This window comes from Trichosurus vulpecula, chromosome 8, assembly GCF_011100635.1.
Source record: "Trichosurus vulpecula isolate mTriVul1 chromosome 8, mTriVul1.pri, whole genome shotgun sequence".
Lineage (NCBI taxonomy): Eukaryota > Metazoa > Chordata > Mammalia > Diprotodontia > Phalangeridae > Trichosurus > Trichosurus vulpecula.
This window is the reverse complement of record NC_050580.1, coordinates 182,475,899-182,493,029: the sequence shown is the minus strand read 5'-3', so window position 1 is coordinate 182,493,029 and position 17,131 is coordinate 182,475,899. Positions and strand designations below refer to the sequence as shown.

The following is a 17,131-nucleotide window of genomic DNA, read 5'->3' as shown; positions in this document are numbered from 1 at the left end:
GACTCCTTCTTCACCTATTTTCCCAAATAATCAATTAAGTATAGGAATTAATTGTTCTTTAAATGTTTGATAAAATTCACATGTAAAACTGTCTGGCCCTGGAGATTTTTTCCTAGGGAGTTCATTGATGGCTTGCTCAATTTCTTTTTATGAAGTGGGTTTATTTAGAAATTTTACTTCCTCTTCTGTTAACCTGGGCAATTTATGTTTTTGTAGATATTCATCCATATCCCTATTGTTGTCAAATTTATGGGCATACAACTGGGCAAAATAATTCCTAATTATTGTTTTGATTTCCTCTTCTTTAGATGTGAATTCACCCTTTTCATTTTTGATACTGGTAATTTGATTTTCTTGTTTCATTTTTTAAAATCAAATTGACAAAAGGTTTATCAATTTTATTTTTTTTTCATAAAACCGGCTCTTTGTTTTACTTATTAGTTCAATAGTTTTCTTGGTTTCAATTTTATTAATCTCTCCTTTGATTTTCAGTATTTATAATTTGGTATTTAATTGGGGATTTTCAATTTGTTCTTTTTCCAGCTTTTTCAGTTGCATGCCCTATTCATCTATCTCATTTTTTCTGTACTTTATTCATGTAAACATTTAGGGATATAAAACTTCCCCTAAGAACTGCTTTTGCTGCATCCCATAAGTTTTGGTATGTTGTCTCATTATTGTCATTCCCTTGAGTGAAGTTATTAATTGTTTCTCTGATTTATTCTTTGTCCCATTCATTCTTTAGAATTAGATTATTTAGTTTCCAGTTAATTTTTAACTAATTTTTCCATAGTTCTTTGTTACAAATAATTTTTATTGCATCATGATCTGAAAACTATGCTTTGACTACTTCTGCCTTTCTGCACTGGATTGCGAGGATTTTATTCCCTAGTACGTGGTCAGTTTTTGAGTGTGTGCCCTGTACTGCTGAGAAGAAAGTATATTCCTTTTTATCCCTATTCAGTTTTCTCCAGAGGTCTATCATATTTGCCTTTTCTAAAATTCTGTTCACCTCCTTACCTTCTTTTTTTTATTTATTTTGAGGTTAGATTTATCAAGTTCAGAGAGGGGGGGATTGAGGTCTCCCATTATTATAGTTTTGCTGTCTATTTCTTTCTGTATCTCCCTTAACCTCTCCTCTAAGAATTTCCATGCCATAACACTTGTTGCATATATGTTAAATAATGATATTGCTTTATTGTTTATGGTGTCTTTTAGCAAGATGTAGTGTCCTTCCTTATCTCTTTTAATTAAATCTATCTTTACTTTTTCTTCGTCTGAGATTAGGATTGCTACACCTCCTTTTTTTACTTTAGCTGAAGAACAATATATTTTACTCCAGCCTTTCACCTTTACTCTGTGTGTATCCCCCTGTTTCAAATATGTTTCATTTAAACAGTGTATTTTAGGATTATGGTTTTTAATCCATTCTGCTATTTGCTTCCGTTTTATCGGAGAGTTCATCCCATTCACATTCACAGTTATGATTACTATCTGTGTCTTTTTCTCCATCCTATTTCCCCCGTATTTGTGCTTTTATTGCTCCCTTTCCCCTTCCACTCCTCAACAGAGTTTTGCTTTTGACAGCCACCTTCCTCAGTTTACCCTCCCTCTTCATTCCCCTCCCCTATCTTACTGTTTTCCACTTGCTACTTCTTCCTTCCCTTCTGATCACCTGCCTCCCTTTTTCCCCCTCTCCCCTCCTGCTGCCTGTAGGACAAGTTAGATTTCTATACTTATCGGGGTATGTTATTACCTTCTTGAACCAGATCAGATGACAGTAAAGCTTAAATACTGCTCTTCTCCTTTCCTTCTTTCCCTCTACTGTAGTGTGTTTTTATGCCTCTTCATTGGATGTAATTTACCCTTTTCTACTACATCCTTACCTCTTCTCCCATAACCTTCCCTTTACATCTCTTAGTTATGTTTTCTTTTATCCTTAAATCAGTTATTTTATACAGACACCCATAGTCTATGTGTATCCCTTTCAATAAAGATGTAAATAATTTGCCCTTATTGATTAATAAAGTTTGTGGGGGTTTTTCCCCCTGTTTACCTTTCTGTGTTTCTCTTGAGTTTTGCATTTGGAGATCAAATTTTCCATTGAGTTCTGGCCTTTTCATCAGGAAGGTCTGGAATTCCCTTATTTCATTGAATGTCCATCTCCTTGCCTGAAAAAATTATACTTAATTTTGCTGAGTAGTTGATCCTTGATTGTAGTCCCAGCTCTTTTGCCCTTCAAAATATCATATTCCAATTTCCCCTGACATTTAATGTAGAAGCTGAAAGATCTTGTGTGATCCTTACCATAGTTCCACAGTATTTGAATTGTTTCTTTTTGGCTGCTTGCAGTATTTTCTCCTTGACTTTGTAATTCTGAAATTTCGTTATAATATTTCTTGGGGTTTTCAATTTGGGATCTCTTTCAGGGGGTGATATTTTCTATTGCTCTTTCCTTCAGGAGGGCAGGGCCCCAAAGCCTCTGCTCTCATATTCCATCAGGAGAGTGAATGAGCCAAGGTAACTTTACAGAACCTTTAAATTCATCCTACTACTTCTGATCCATGTTCATCACATGCTCGGATCCGAGCCTGCTGAAAAGATGGCAGCAACATCATATTTTCTGTATCCCAAGCCTCACCAGATTTGAAATTCAGTAGAGATGCCCTCCCTCCTTTCTGAAGAAAAAGTTAATTTTGCATCAAAGGGTTATGCTCATTTAATTAACAGAAAACTGCCTACTCAATCCTATTGTCATAAGTTATTGGGGACCACAGACTCAAGAATGTTTTTACCTACTCAGAAACAGAAAGTTTGTTTCTTTAGTGCAGTTAAATTTAAAAAAATTGAAAGCATACTTTCTTGGTACCTAGTTTTCTGGGTGGAGTCCCAAAAGGGAAGGGTGAAACCCCTGCTTTCAAATAACCCAAAGGTAATTGGGTGTCAGACACTAATTGTAATATTACCAAGGATAGCTAAGCAAGCAAACATAATTATCAATATCATCCATAAGGGCAGCAACATTTCTATTTACCTTTCTAAAATAAAGAGTTTTTTTTTGAAAATATACTTTATTTCACCTTACTTATTGACTCACAGTTGCAAAATTGGTTGCATTTCATGATAAACAGGGAAAGCAGATATCTTTGAATATACAAATGGACAGTCTCACTAAAGTCACTGATTCTGACTTCTAAATAGTAAAATCAAAGTATCTTGGTATGGATAAAAATCTTTAGGAGAAACAGTGAACCAAAAGCAGTTGGACAGTCAAGACTTGTGTTTTTACTTTCATTTCTATCTAGCACAAGCCCCAACAGGTTTGCATATACTGTAATTCATGTATTCACTCACTGGTTTAAAAAAAATAACAAATATTTATCATGACCAATTTCAGAATTAAAAGGGATCTTAGTCATCTAGTCTAAAACCCGGATGAGGATAATGAGGCTCACAAAATTGAAGGTCCAAGCTACAAAGCTTCTTAATGGCAGAGCTGGGACTCAAACCCAAGAGCTAACTACACAAATTGCAAAGGATGAATCATGAGTCATGAGCAACTATAGGAAATAGAAGATTAGTCAGTCCTCGTGAAACAGTAACAGGATTTTACTTAGAAGTGAAATTAAGGTCTTGAATGAATAGTAATTTTACACAATTATGTGTGTATGATATGTACCCCTTTTGCATGGAGACAAGGATATGAAATGAAATGTATAGGTAAAGCTGTAATGTTTGGCCTCTTTGTCAGACCGATAAGTCTCAGGAAATGGATAAAAGATGGTACAATTTGTGATTGGGTGTGAGTTTAAGAAGAAAGATGGTAGGAAGGCAAAGAAAGAACTAAGAACCACAAGAACCCACCTGTAATTACAAAAGGTCTTCCTAACCACTTAGGACAGCACCCACATGTCATTTCTTTTTCTGATGTTTATGTCAATACTTTTTTTTATTATATTCATTTCCAAATATTTTCCTACTCTTTCCCCTTCCCAGAAAGCCTTCACTTATAACAAATATTTTTAATGTGAAGAAAAAAGCCCTTCAATAAAAAGAATCAATACATAGATCAAATCGCACAGTGTATGCAATCTTTTACACCTCTATACTCCACCCCAATCTTCATAAAGGGAGGAACATATATTTTCTCAACTCTTTTCTGGACCCAAGTTTAATCATTAAAATTATCCAGTATTTGACTTCATTACATTTTTTTCTTTCCATTTAAATTGTGGTGCTCTGTGTTTTGTTTTCTTGGTTCTACTTACTTTACAATATCATTATATTATTGCAGCTAAATGGTGCAGTGAATAGAGTGTTGGGCTTGAAATCAGGAAGACTCATCTTCATGAGTTCAAATCTGGCCTCCGATACTTAGTAGCTGTATGATTCTGGCCAAGTCACATAACCCTGTTCTCCTCAATTTCCTCATCTGTAAAATGAGATGGAGAAGGAAATGGCAAAGCACACCAGTATCTTTGCAAAGAAACCCCAAATGGGGTCACAAAGAGTTGGGCATTACTGAAACAACTCAATAACAACAAATAATACAATAAATCTTTGTTAAGTTCATACTTTGTAACAAGCACAATGCTAAGCACCAAGGATACAAATAAGAAAAAGAAAGACAGTCTATGCCTTCAAGGAGCTTACCACATGATGGGGGAAAGGAACACACCAAAAGAAGTTGAGAGTGGAGAGGCAGGGAGGCAAAAGAAAAGGTAGAGTTGAATCTAAGCAGTTCTGTTGATTGGAAATGACTATGTTAGTTCATATAAGTCACATAGGAAGTATATGAATTTAGTGATCTAGACTGAGCAATCTTCCATGTAGTTATTAATAGTTTGCAACTCTTTCTTTGTGAATTCTTTGTTCATATCTTCTGAGCATTTCATTCAAATACAGAAAGGTTTCTAAAATCTTTATATGTTTTTTTTTTCTAATATCACAGTTACATTCACTTATGTATCTGTAGAGGGCATTCTTGAATGAAAGGACATCTACTTTGCTTCTAGTTATTTGCTACCATAAAAAGTGCTGCTATAAATAATAAGATGTATGAGACCTATCTTTCATCTTTGCTGTTCATTGTATACACACACACACATATACATATATGTATGTGTATATGTATTTATGTGTATGTACTCCATAATACAAATTTCTTAAAAGAAAACTACTGATTCAGTTCAACAAGTATTTATAAAGTGTCTACTATATAAAGAATGTCCCCACTACTGAATGTTTAGACTTTAATAGTTTAATAAACATTTAGCATTAATATCTTAAAATAGCACTAAGAGTTTTGGGACATCCTGTATAAAACTTTATGCCAATTGCTATAGCTACAAGGAGAAAAATTTAAATGGCCCCAGCCCTCTGGTGCTTAAATTTAATGGTAGTGAGGGGAGATGCAAAATGTGTATATGAGTGAAATGCAAGGTAATTTGAGGAGGTAGAGTTAGAAAGTGGCAAGCTAATGGAAAACTTAATAGAGGAATTAGACTTTCACTTGAGCCTTGAGGAAAGTGGATTCTGTTTTCATGTTTCCCTTTTGCTACTTCTATTCAATGCTGAAAAATTCTTTTTCATTTTATTGAATTTCATCTTTTGTATTTGGTATTATTTCTGAAGAAATTTATGATTGTTTTTTTTTTTTCTACCTGCTTTCTGCATGAATCAGATTCTGCCTGTCCTATAAACTCATTTGGGTCCTTAACTTGGGTGGGTCAAAGATCAGCTCTTCCTTAGAAGTAATAGCTTCTAATTATTATAATGAATACAACTATTTCTTTTGTTATTTTTAATTATTTCCCTCAGGAATGAAGAGGTAGCAGAATAAATGAGAAATCATCTCTGCAAATGAGCTATGCTTCAGGGAATAGCAAGACTTATGATTTCATTGAGAATCAGTAAAACTCAAAAATACTCTTGTGAATTGAGCAAACACAGACTTCAGAGCTCAAGGGGAAAAGATTCAAATTTCAAATAACTATGAAGTGAGGAAATAAGCACACATCCATGCCTTCCTCTGAAAAAAATTTGAAAAGACTTTTTTTTGGTAAAAGAAAGTGATGCTTTAGGGGACACATTTATCTTTCCTCACAAGACTGTGTATTAGACATGTTTGATGGAGAAACAAAGCTGAATCTCTCTAAGCAAAACATTGAATAAAAATAAGAAGTGTGTGGGAGATTCCTAAAGATTATCAGATAAAAGCCACCTGATCTCTTTTGGACAGGTATTCTAGATGGACTTTTTATCTCAAAGAAACAACATCAAGGTCCTTATCACTGTGGAATGACTAGGCAAAACTTTTTAAGACATTGCTGCTGCACCATGTGGAAATTGTGTCTTTGTTTCAAGAGACAGCCCTCATTTGTCAGAAGGTCATGGCATAAAGAGGCTGGTGATTTCTGTGGCCATAAGTAAAATGTAAGCTCTTTCATGGTAGGGACTATTAACCTTATTTATTTGTTTGCTTTTGTGTTTGTTTGCCCAAGATTTATCATACAGCCATGCCCTCAGTAAGTACTTAATAAATGGTTATTGAATGAAATTAAGAGTATCACTCAAGGTGAGATGAGAAAGATAATTTTTGTGTTTCATTATCTTATATTGAAGACACTTTATAAATTTTGCTGAAAGAATAAATCAATGACTGCCATAAAAAAAGCAAAGCAAATTCCCCTGAGGTATGGCATATTAAACAATTATTTCTCCCACTGCTTTGGAAGAAAAGCCTCTGAAGACAGTGAACTATGACTGGAAATTGGATAAATAATGAAGGAGATATATCATTAAACAGATAGATACTCTTTTTGAATAAAAAGACCAAGCCATCCTTTGTATTAAGGACCAAAAATTAGCATTTCACCAAGGAGCCAGACAGTATGTTCTATTTCAAGGAATGTAAGTCTGTATGTGTGGTCAAGTCACTTTTCTACTGTTATCTCAATATCTATCTTGTTATGATAAGCTAACCCAAGTTTCCCCGACTATTTCCACATTACATCAATATTTCAGATTAGATGCATTTTTATAGCCATCATTTGTGAGATAACTAAAAACAGAGTTTACCATTTTCTCTGAATCATTCTTCCCTATAGGGTATCCTTGAGAAAACTACATCCTTGAAGATATAAAACTTGGGCACAATGACCTGAGGACATATTTCTTTGTTTTTGTTGGCTTGTTTTGTTATATTTTAGAGAGATAATGAGATATTGGTCATCCATGAACTCTTTATGGCAAGCAGTCAAGCACAGAGAGAGTAATCTTTTGTAAGTTTGTAGGTAACTGTTCTCATTTCATGTGATTCGAATTAAATTATTTTGAAAAGAGTCAAAAGCATGGCAACGAAACAGTGATGAAAATAGAGGGAACTGAGCTAATAAAACCTAAAATACTCAGGGGAAAGTCAGGAAGGGGATTCCTCAGGGTACTGACCAGAGGATAAATGGGAGATAAAAAAGGAACATGGTAGAGCTAAGATATTGGAAGAGTCAACTCCAACAGTATGTTCTTGTGAATGCTGTGACTGTTTCTTCATCTCCTGAAGTGACCCTGTCCAGGCCTGAAAGCAATCAGAGAAGCCATGATCAAGAAATTGAGAGGTTTTATTTTCTTCTGTGATTTTTTTCTCTGAATATTTATCTTCCCATATCATTCTATATCTTCTTAATTTGTTCCTTGGGTAGCATTAACTCTAATTCAGTGACTGCATAAATCAGAGGTAAGATGGCATAATAAATTGAGTGTTGGGCTTATGAGTCTCAGAAAATCATTTTACCTCTCTTGAGTCTTGTTGTTTTTTTTTTTTTAATCATTAAAAAGGGAGTAATAGTAACTCCTACTTTTCAGGATTATTGTGAAGATCAAATGAGATAATGAATGTAATTTTGTTTTGTTTTAATTTTTATTCATTTTGAACTTAAATGCATAAAGATAAAAAGGAAGATTTCCATATATACAGCACAGGATAAAAGGAAGATTCACCATAGAACCATAAATTCACATTTCATACTATTTACTTTTTCTTAAAAACTATATAATAAGTACTATACATCATTTTCTTTTGCGGGGAGAGGCAATTGGGGTGAAGTTATGTCTATGGCTGGATTTGCACTCAGGTCCTCCTGACTCCAGGCCTGGCACTCTATCCATTGTGCCACCTAGCTGCCCTTATATATCATTTTCAAAGCTACTCTGCTGTCTATGTTTCCTTCTAAATTTTCTTTTTTTCTGTATTGTGAACACTTTATATTTTTCCCTCCTTCTCCCCTCACCCTAAAGAAGGTTACCATTAGACACAAATACGCATGGATATGTGTGTATACGTATACTTAATTTGGTGTTCACAATATTTAAAATGACTTAGTCACTAAAAGTTGCTCTTAAATCAGTATGGTTGTTACTCTTCTCCGGTTTCTGCTCATTTTACCCTTTATTATTTCATGTATGCCTATGTTTTTCCTAAAACCATCGAACTCATCATTTCTTCTAACACAGTGGTATTCCATCATGCTCATATAACACAACTTGTTTAGCCATTTCCCAAATGATGGGCATGCCCACAATTTCAGTTCTTTGTCACCTCAAAGAAAGCTGCTATAAATATTTTAAAACATATAGGTTCTTTTCCTTTTTTCCTAATCATTTTGGCAAATAGACCTAATGGAGGTATCGCAGGGTCAGAGGATACAGGCAGTATAATAACTCTTTGGGAATAATTTCAGATTACTCTTCAAAATGGATGGATTAGTTCACAATTCCAACAACAGTGAATTAGTATCACAATTCTTCCACTCCCCTCCAATGTTTCTCTTTACCTTCTACCATTTTAGGAAATCTGATAGGCATAAAATGATATCAAGTTTCATTTATTTTGCAATTCTCTGATCAATAATGACTTAGAGCATGTTTTCATATGACTATAAATTGTTTTGATTTCTTTGTCAGAAAACTGCCTGTTCATATCCTTTGACAATTTGTCAACTGAGAAATGATTTGCATTCTTAGGACTAGATATCAAAATTTTGACAAAGTTCTTTATATATTTGATATTTGAGACCTTTTTCTGAAAAACTGTCTATAAAATTTACCCCCAATTTTCTGCTTTCCTTCTGATCTTGGACACTTTGGTTTTATTTGTACAAAACCTTTTTAATTTAATGTAATTGAAATTACCCATTTTATATCTCATACTGCTCTCTGTCACTTGTTTATTCTTAATTGTTTGGCTATTTCATAAGTCTGATAGATAATTTTTTCCATATTCTTTTATTTTTCATATCTCCCTTTAAATTTAGTTGATACATACATTTTGACTTCATATTGGTAAATGGTGTAAGATATTGGTCTAAGCCAAATTTTTGGCAGACTTTCTGGTTTTCCCAACAATTTTTACCAAATAATGAATTCTTATACCCTAAACATAAGTCTTTATACTTGTCAAACATAAAGTTACTATAGTAATTTGTTGCTGTGCGTTTTATGTCAACTCTTTTTCCACTTACCTACCTTTCTATTTCTTAGCCAGTACCAGTTTAATAATTACTGCCTCACAATGCAGTTTAAGATTTGGCACTTCTAAACTGCCTTCCTTTACATTTTTTTTCATTCCTGATATCCTTGATCTTTTGTTCTTCCAAATGAAATGTGTTATTAATTTTTTAGCTCAATAAAATATTTTTGGTAATTTAATTGGGATGGCATTGAATAAATAGATTGTTAAGTAAAATTGTTATTTTTAATATATTGGCCCTTCTGAATCATGAACTATTAACATTTCTCCTATTATTTAAATCTGATTTTATTTACATAAAAAGTTTTTTCATAATTTTGTTTATATAGTTCTTAGTTTTGATTTGGTAGGTGGATTTTCAGTTATTTTTTTACTGTCTACAATTATTTTAAATGAGATATCTCTTGTAATCTCTTCTTGCAGGGTTTTGTTAGTGATATTTAGGAATAATGATGATTTATGGTAATTTACTTTGTATCCTGTTATTTTGCTGAAATTGTTCATTGTTTTGACTAACTTTTTAGTTGGGTCTTTAGGATTTTCCAACTTGGCTATGATATTCCTGTAAGTTTTCCTCCTGAGATTTCTTTCAGGTGGATTTTTTTTTCTATTTCTACTTTACCCTCTAGTTCTAGAACTTCAGAGCAATTTTCTGAGTGATTTCTAGCAATATTGTATCAAGATTCTCTTTTCAAATAATACTTTCAGGCATTTCAATAATTCCTACATTGTGTCTCCTCAATCTGTACTCCATACCAGTTGTTTTTCTAGTGAGATATTTAACATTGTCTTCTTTTTTTATTTTGTTTTGTTATTTCTTGGTATCTAATAATGTCATTAGTTTCCCCTTGCTTAATTCGAGTTTTCAAGGTGGCATTTTCTTAAGTTTTTAAATCTTTTTTTTTCAATTGGTTGACCTTCTTTTCATAATTTCCTTGATTTTCTTGTATTGCTCTTATTTGATTTTTGAAGCCATTTCTGAGTTCTTCCAAGAATTATTTTTGGGCTTGTATTCATTTGAAATTTCTCTTAGAAGTAGGAAAGGCTATCTTAACTTCACTAACTTCCTCTGAATGTGAGCCCGCATCTTCTCTATCCCCATAGTAGCTGTCTGTGGTTGGGTTCTTTCTCCTTTACTTACTCATTTTAATTTTATTTTATTTTTAGCAGTATATTATTAAAATCAGGTTCTAGTCCCAAGGTGTAGGAATGGTGTTCCAAGTCTCATTCCTTTTTACGCTTATTTTTTGAGCTTTGTCCAGGAACCAATATTCAGTATTCCTCTCCACCATTGAGCTACAAGCAGGGCCTCCAGTCAAACCATCCTGCCAACGCTCTTGCTCTCTGCAGTCCCTCCAATGACTGCAAACTTCAGCTCTTCCCTCTGCCCTGGAATGGAAACCAGGGAATCCATTCTTTTGCAAGTGTCCACAGCCAACAGGGTACCCTCCCCTCTGTTACTGCACTTGCAGGGCATGTGCTCACTCCTCCTCACTCACAGCTGCAGCCCAGACAACATCTGGTCAACACAGATGGGCCTGCCATCCCAAAACAGTGGAGAATCTTTCAATCTTCCCTTACTCAGGAGACCAACCCCATCACTGTCTGTGAAGTAAAAATTCTTGAGGCTGAGGCTGTTTCCTGACCCAGATGCTCCCAGGGTTTGTTGTTTGTTGTTTCAGTGGAGTCTTCCTGGAACTGTTTGTATCATAGTCCCACCAAACCTCTGTCCCTAGGAGTCTAGTCTTTCCAGAGGTTTTCTCAGGAGGACAACTGCTTTACCCTGGATTTTATTTATATCTGCTGCTCTGTGTTCACTTTGAGGGGATAGCCTATCTTTTTTTGTGTGGAAAATATGGAGAGCCTGGATTTTTCTGACCTACTCTACCATAATCCCATAATCCTCTCCTGATATGTTTTATAAAACTTAAAATGCTATCTAAATGTGAGCTACCAAGACATGGAGAGATTGTGACTATGCTTAGAAGAACCAAAAATATAAAGACCAGATAGGATGGGCACTTGAAGTACCTTCTCAAAACCTCCTGAATGGGAAATATTTCACTTACCTTTAAACATCAGAATCTTGATAATGGCAGTGCCAGCATTAGGAATTCCAGAACACTGCCAAAAATGGATGTGAAATGTTTGGTTTTCCTCTCTTGGGACACTGTGTTGTCTTTTTATATAAGAAAAAACATTACTGAGGCACCTCAACAGAGGCAGCTCTCAATCTGTTTCTAGCACTCCATACACAGTCTTTCACCTGGTCTCCATTATAAACAAAACTGTGGAGTTGGGAAATAGCTGATAAGAATTAGAGATATGACTTACAGTCATAGAACCTTTTTATTTCTTTCCATGAAATCAACTATGCTATTTAAAAGTAGAATTTCAGTCGTTGACATCACCCCAATACACTTTAGTCAGAAGATTTAAATAGCATCAATGGCTTAATGATGTAACAATTTAGATATAGTAATGACATAATGCTGACCCACTTCAGAATTCATCATTTAAAATCTTGGATTTCATGGAAATGGAGCATTGAATTAAGAAGTAAATGGATCCCTCTGGGTTGGTTCACATCACCTCTATATGTGTATCTCTGTATGAAATGAAATGGTACGCTGAAAAGAATCAAGTACAGATGGAGAATGGTTCTGACCTGTATTTCAGAAGGTAGTTACAAATCTATTGTGGTGATGGTTTTGCTCTGTAGAATGGACGTATGCAATAGTAGACTGTGGGATGTCTACTACGTAATTTGTCAAGCTGCTTTTTCTCAGAGCTCAAGCAAATCCCTAGGATAAGTCAGAAAATTCTGGAAGCTACATCAAACTGTACAGTTTCTTCTGGTTATGGTTGCAAAATACCACAACTTCAGTATCATGAATAATAGACCAGGGACAGAAAGGTGAAAGCAGATTCTTAGACAGAGGTAGGGTAAGGAAGGAAAGGGGAGAGAAGGTAAAAGGCCAAACTAGCCTTCAGATATTTATTGTTTCTTTTACTTTCACAGATAAGAGAGAAATGAAGACCTCAGGAACCACTAATATCTCTGGCACTGTAAGTGAGTTTATCCTCTTGGGTTTCACTTGTCAAAAAGAGACTCAAAGCATCCTCCTTATGTTGTTCTCTGTCATTTACCTCCTCACCATCATGGGGAATACATCCATAATCTGTGCTGTGTGGTCAAGTCAGCAGCTCCACACTCCCATGTATACTCTCTTGGCCAATTTCTCCTTCTTAGAAATCTGCTATGTTAACACTGATGTGCCCAAAATGTTGGCCAACATGCTCTCTGAAACCAAAACCATCTCTTTTACTGGCTGCTTGCTTCAATTCTATTTCTTCTTCTCAATGTGTGCTTCTGAAGGTTTGTTTTTATCTGTGATGGCATTTGATCGCTACCTTGCCATTTGCCAGCCTCTACATTACTCCACCATCATGACGCACAGCCTCTGTATTAACTTGGCATTCTTCTGCTGGGTAGGTGGCTTCCTCTGGTTACTGACCCCTGTGATCCTACTCTCACAGGTACCCTTCTGTGGCCCAAACATCATTGACCACTTTCTGTGTGACCTGGGGCCATTGTTGGCCCTGTCCTGTGCCCCAGTCCCCAGGACTACTTTGGCCTGTGGTACCATCAGCTCTCTCATCATCTTCATCACCTTCCTCTACATACTAGGTTCCTATTCCCATGTCCTGAGGGCTGTACTGAGGGTGCCATCAGGCTCTGGAAGAAATAAGGCCTTCTCAACATGTGCCTCCCATTTCACTGTGGTGTCTCTATTCTATGGCTCAGTCATGGTGATGTATGTGAGCCCAGGATCTGGGAATGAATCTGGAATGCAGAAGTTTATAACCTTGTTCTACTCCATGGCAACTCCATTCTTCAATCCCCTGATCTACAGCCTCCGGAACAGAGATATGAAGAAAGCTCTAAAGAAACTCTTGGGTGGGTTGTCCCAGAGATTCCCTAAAGGACACAGGAAATGAAAATAATTTATTCCATACATTTTTAACATAGTGGAGAATTATGTGACCATTATGAACTAAGGAAAAAAAAAACATTAGTCAGTCCCTGTGAAATAGCAACAGGACTCCACTTAGAAGTGAAGTTAAGGTCTGAGATAAATAGTCCTTTTACACAATAATATATATATCATGTGCCAGCCTTTTACATGGGGATAGGAGTCATTTTGAATATCAAATGAAAATGTATAAGTAAATCTGTAATGGTTGGCCCATTTGTCAGGCAATTGAGGTTCAAAAAATGGGTAAAAAGACAAGGTACATTTCCTGATTAGGCCGTGGGTTTAAGGAGAAAGATGGTGGGAAGGTAAAGAAAGGAACCAGGAGCCATAAGAACCTGACTGTAACTAAAAAAGTTCTTCCCAGACATTTGTGATAGTGCCCCCACCTATCTTTTCTTTTGTTTTTGAACTTTATGTCATTACTTTTGTTTTTACACTATATTCATTTCCAAATATTTTTTCCTTTTTCTTCCGAGAAAGCCTTCAATTGTACCAAATATTTTAAAAGTGAAGAAAAAAATCCCTTCAGTAAAAAAAAAAGAAATCAACACATAGACCAAATCAAAGACTATATGAAATATCTCACAACCATACTCCCCCAAATCTTCATAAAGGAAGAAAGGTAGGTTTTCCCTATTTTTAATTTTTGAAATTTATTTTAAACTTGAGTACAAAACAAGAAAAGAAAAAAATTGCCATATACATAGTGGAATATAAGAGAGGATTCAGTACAAAGTAATGAATTTCTATCACAAGAAAACCTGTATAATAAATACTATACATTATTTTCCAAGCTTCTCAAATGTTTGCTTCCTGATAGGATTTCTTTGTTCTCTGCTGTGACATTTTTACTTAATTTTCCCCCTCCCACCCCATCCCCACAGCAAAGAAGGGTATAATTAAATGCAGATACATGTACCTAGACACCTATAAATATATATATATTTATGTATGCATGTGTATACATATATGTATATATATATACATATATATACATAGAGTGAGAGAGAGAAATAGGCTTCTGAAAAGATATACACATATATAGATAAACATACACATATACACTAACACATGTATATGCAATACAATAATGTGCTTATTTCCACTTATCATCCCTTTCTCTGAAAGTGGGTAGCATCTTCCTCCTTAAGTCCAGGTCTTTCCATTTTTTTTTCAAAATCAACTTGGTCATCATTTATTACACCACGGCAATACTCCCACATAATCACATCCTATTTCAGATATTGTCTACAAAAGTTTTTTTCCCCCAATTTTTCGCATTCCATCTCTTCTTGGATACATTGGTTCTATTTATACAAGAAAATTTTAATTTGAAATAATCAAAATTATCCATTTTACACTTCAACAGTGCTCTCTCACCTTATGATATAGTTTAAGGCATGATACTGTTGAATCTGCTTCCTTTATATCTTTTTTCCCTTGTTTCTTTGAAATCCTTGAACTTTTGTCCTTCCAAATGAACTTCATTGTTTATTTTTCTTAGCACAATTTTCTTTAGTAATTTAGTTGGGGTAGCGTTGAATAAAGAGATTAGTTAGGTAAAATTGTCATTTTTATTATATTTGGTTTACCTTCTCATAAATAATAAATTTACTTCAATAAATTAAATTTATTTCTTTAAAAAAAATTTATGTTTATGTTTGTAACAACAGTGATACTTGCTGACTGTGTAAAGCCAATAACACCGGCACACAGAATGGCTGCTAGCACAGGTCCTTTGATCTGCTTTTCTAAGGAAAGCAACTTTAAGGGGTTTACAATCTCACTTTAATTAAACATACATGTATCATTCACTTAGTTCAGGGGGAAAAGTCAGCACCCTGAACTTCAGAGAAAACACAAATAGAAATTAAAAGCAGAAATTATACAAACAGAGAAAAATAACACAAATCAACAGACAAGCTTCTTGCTGTCTGACCAAAGCTATATATACGTAGTTACCAGAGAGAGAGGCACCAACATCTGGGTTTTCAAAGCAAGGGATTCCTTAACAATGGCCACCCAGAGTCTCATTTGGTCGTATCACAAGGCACTTTTCCAGTGAGTGAGCTCCAAGCAAAATGATAAACTTAGAGTCTATACACTCTTTTTCAGGGTCAGAGGATGTCACAATCATGTGACTCAAACCCATGTGACCTAGGCCTTCTAGTGACATAAGCAGGCCATCAAAGACTCCTGATTCAGTCAAAGACTCTTGATTGAAGCAAAGGCAAGTCTCAAAGGCAATTGACTGTCTTGGTGCTGAGAAGCACTCCAAAACAAAAAAAAAACAGCAAAAAATCTCACTCCACTTGCTATTACAATGTTCATATATTTCCTGTGTCAGTTTTGGAAAGTATACTCTCAGATATTTTATTCTATTTATTTTAAATGATCTAAAATAACATTGAATGATATTACTGACACAGTGTAGTTTCCTTATTTTTCTTTTTTTGATTAAATTTAGTTTAGCTTTAACTTCATCTGAGATGATGATTACTACCCCAGCTTTTTTAGCATAATAAATTTCACTCCTGCACTTTATTTTATCTTTATGTGTATCTCTCATTTTTATAGTGTTTCCTAAAAGCCACGTATTGTTGAATTCAAATTTCTAATCTGCTGTCTATTTCAATTTTATGGGTAAATTCATCCCATCAACATTCTAAGCTATAATTGTGTATTTTTTCCCTTTCTATTTTTGTTCACTATCCTTCAGTACTGGCAAGTAAAGTGGGACTTTTTTTTTTGTCTTTTGTTTTGGAGCGCTTTTAGGAAACAGGTGTCTTTGATTGTTTCCTTTGCTTCAACCAAGAGTCTTTGATTGAATTGGGAGTCTTTGAGAAGGCCTAGATCACATGAGATTGAGTCACATGGTTGTGACACCCTCTGACTCTGAAGAAGTGTATACATACTCTGAGGTTAGCACTTTGCTTGGGGCTCACTCACTGGAAGAGTGTTGTGTGATTTGACAAGACAAGACTCTGCGTAGCTATTGGAGCCCCTCATCTTTGAAAAACCTACATCTTGGTGCTTCTCTCTCTGGTGACTATATATGTAATGTATTGGACAGACAGCTAGAAGCCTGTCTGTTGATTTATGTTATTTTGCTCTGCTTATGTAATTTCTGCTTGTAATTTCTGTTTGTGTCTTTCTGAAGTTCAGGGTGCTGACTTTTTCCCCTCAACTAAGTGAATGATATATGCATGTTTAATTAAAGTGAGATTGTAAACCCCTTAAAGTTGCTTTCCTTGGAAAAGCAGATCAAAGAACCTGTGCTAGCAGCCCTTCTGTGTGCTGGTGTTATTGGCTTTACACAGCCACAGTAGCAGCAAGTAGCATTGTTGTTACACCTTCTCACTCTATTTAACCTATCCCTCCTCACTTCTCTGCTTTACTTCTACCACCTTTCTTGCCCTCTCATTCCTTGACCTACCCACCTCTCCCCCTACTCTATCTTGTTGCCCTCTTATATTTTTCTCAATGTAGGAAACTTTTGTACCTTTCTAGATATATGTGTTGTGTCCTCTTTGACTTGGTCTTGATGAGAATGAAGTTCCAGTGC

General features: G+C 35.1%; 1 protein-coding gene across 1 annotated transcript; it reads left to right on the top strand.

Annotated features, from left to right (window-relative positions):
• Window positions 1-12,559: 12,559 nt before the first annotated feature.
• On the top strand, window positions 12,560-13,528 carry LOC118829740 (olfactory receptor 11G2-like). Its single transcript, XM_036736635.1, has one exon. It carries the CDS (start codon window positions 12,560-12,562, stop codon window positions 13,526-13,528), a length of 969 nt encoding a protein of 322 aa, XP_036592530.1.
• The last annotated feature ends 3,603 nt before the right edge of the window (window positions 13,529-17,131 follow it).